Source organism: Caenorhabditis remanei, chromosome V, assembly GCF_010183535.1.
Source record: "Caenorhabditis remanei strain PX506 chromosome V, whole genome shotgun sequence".
In the NCBI taxonomy this organism is placed as follows: domain Eukaryota; kingdom Metazoa; phylum Nematoda; class Chromadorea; order Rhabditida; family Rhabditidae; genus Caenorhabditis; species Caenorhabditis remanei.
This window is the reverse complement of record NC_071332.1, coordinates 68,742-70,080: the sequence shown is the minus strand read 5'-3', so window position 1 is coordinate 70,080 and position 1,339 is coordinate 68,742. Positions and strand designations below refer to the sequence as shown.

The following is a 1,339-nucleotide window of genomic DNA, read 5'->3' as shown; positions in this document are numbered from 1 at the left end:
TTTTTGATATTTTCTAGCCGGTGATCTGACTTTAACTGGCTCAGACTCAAATCAAATTTTTATATCTTATCGGAGTTCCAGAACACAAACACAATATGATGTATAGAAAAAAAATCTTCCGTCATCTAATTCTAATTTGTATGAACTGAACTTTTTCGAAAGAAGAAACGTTTATTTTGAGAGAGATAAAAAAAAAGGTTTTTTGCAAAAAAAAACAGGGATGTACCAAAAAGGAAATGAAAAATGCTAAAGTTAGAGAGACCGTCACCGAGATAGGGAGAATCTAATATTTGAAAAATTAGAATGGGCATGAAGAACATGTCTCTTTCTTCATTCTTGCAGTTGACAACATTTTTCTACGAGTTTTTCCGAGAAGTTATAGCTCTGAGAAGACAGTTGATTGTAAGCACACTCTGAAAATTCCGATATCATTCTTCTATCCATGATACCACTAACGTCACCAACGCACCACAAATTTCCGGAGCCCTAACCCTCAATTATTTCAAAACTCAGGCATTGCTTTAACAACACAAAAAGCACTTACTATTAGATGGAAGTGAAAAATATAGGCTTTTTTGTTTATATTCCGAGATTTTTTACAGAACCAATATTGGGAGGAAGACGCCGAAGTGGCGGCTGCCCCATTACAGATGCATGATCAACGATTCTTCGTTCCAATTCTCTCCGATAAGGTAGGTAAAGCAAACGTGTTTTACGGAAACAGTTTTCGGCCGAGTGTGTTTCCAGAATTCCATGCCTCTTGCTAATGTCATTTTTTCAGAGATCGATAGACCAGAAGATTCGTAGCCTGAAGGAACGCACTGCAAACGGTCAATTCAAGGGAATCTTGTTCGGAAGAAAGAAGTAGACGTCTGTGAATACACACTCACGACGCCTCCTTTGAATGCTATTCATTCGTACCCAAAATATTGTGATTCTCTTCTCTCCCTATTTTCCTGTCGAATAAAGTGACTACTTGTTTGCGTTTGAAAAATAACTGGAAATATGACGTCGAAGAGTTTTCACACGCTGCACCAAAACATAACGAATTCAATTTGCTACAAAAAAATTTGGAGGTAGTTGTATATAGCAGAAAGAAGTTTTTTAATGAATATTCTGTTATGCGGCTGGAGGATAAGATACCATTTCATGGAAGATAAAACATATGCTCTCCTCTAGGCTATTATATCGGGATCATGCCAGGTAACGCTTCCATATCATGACAACATGAACGAAGTGGTGGTAGCGTTTTCAGTCATCTATCATGAACGTCAAGATCCTGGCTCTCAAAATTTGCGTACTTTCCAGATTTTCTTTAAAAAGTGTTCATAAAAACCGA

The 1,339-nt window shown here is 37.1% G+C and overlaps 1 protein-coding gene across 1 annotated transcript; it reads left to right on the top strand.

Moving 5' to 3' along the window:
• Positions 1-309: 309 nt before the first annotated feature.
• On the top strand, positions 310-868 carry GCK72_016373 (uncharacterized protein; the record flags this gene model as incomplete). Its single annotated transcript, XM_003101439.2, has 3 exons — positions 310-402; positions 603-692; positions 782-868. 3 exons carry the CDS (start codon positions 310-312, stop codon positions 866-868), a joined length of 270 nt encoding a protein of 89 aa, XP_003101487.2.
• Between the last annotated feature and the right edge of the window lie 471 nt (positions 869-1,339).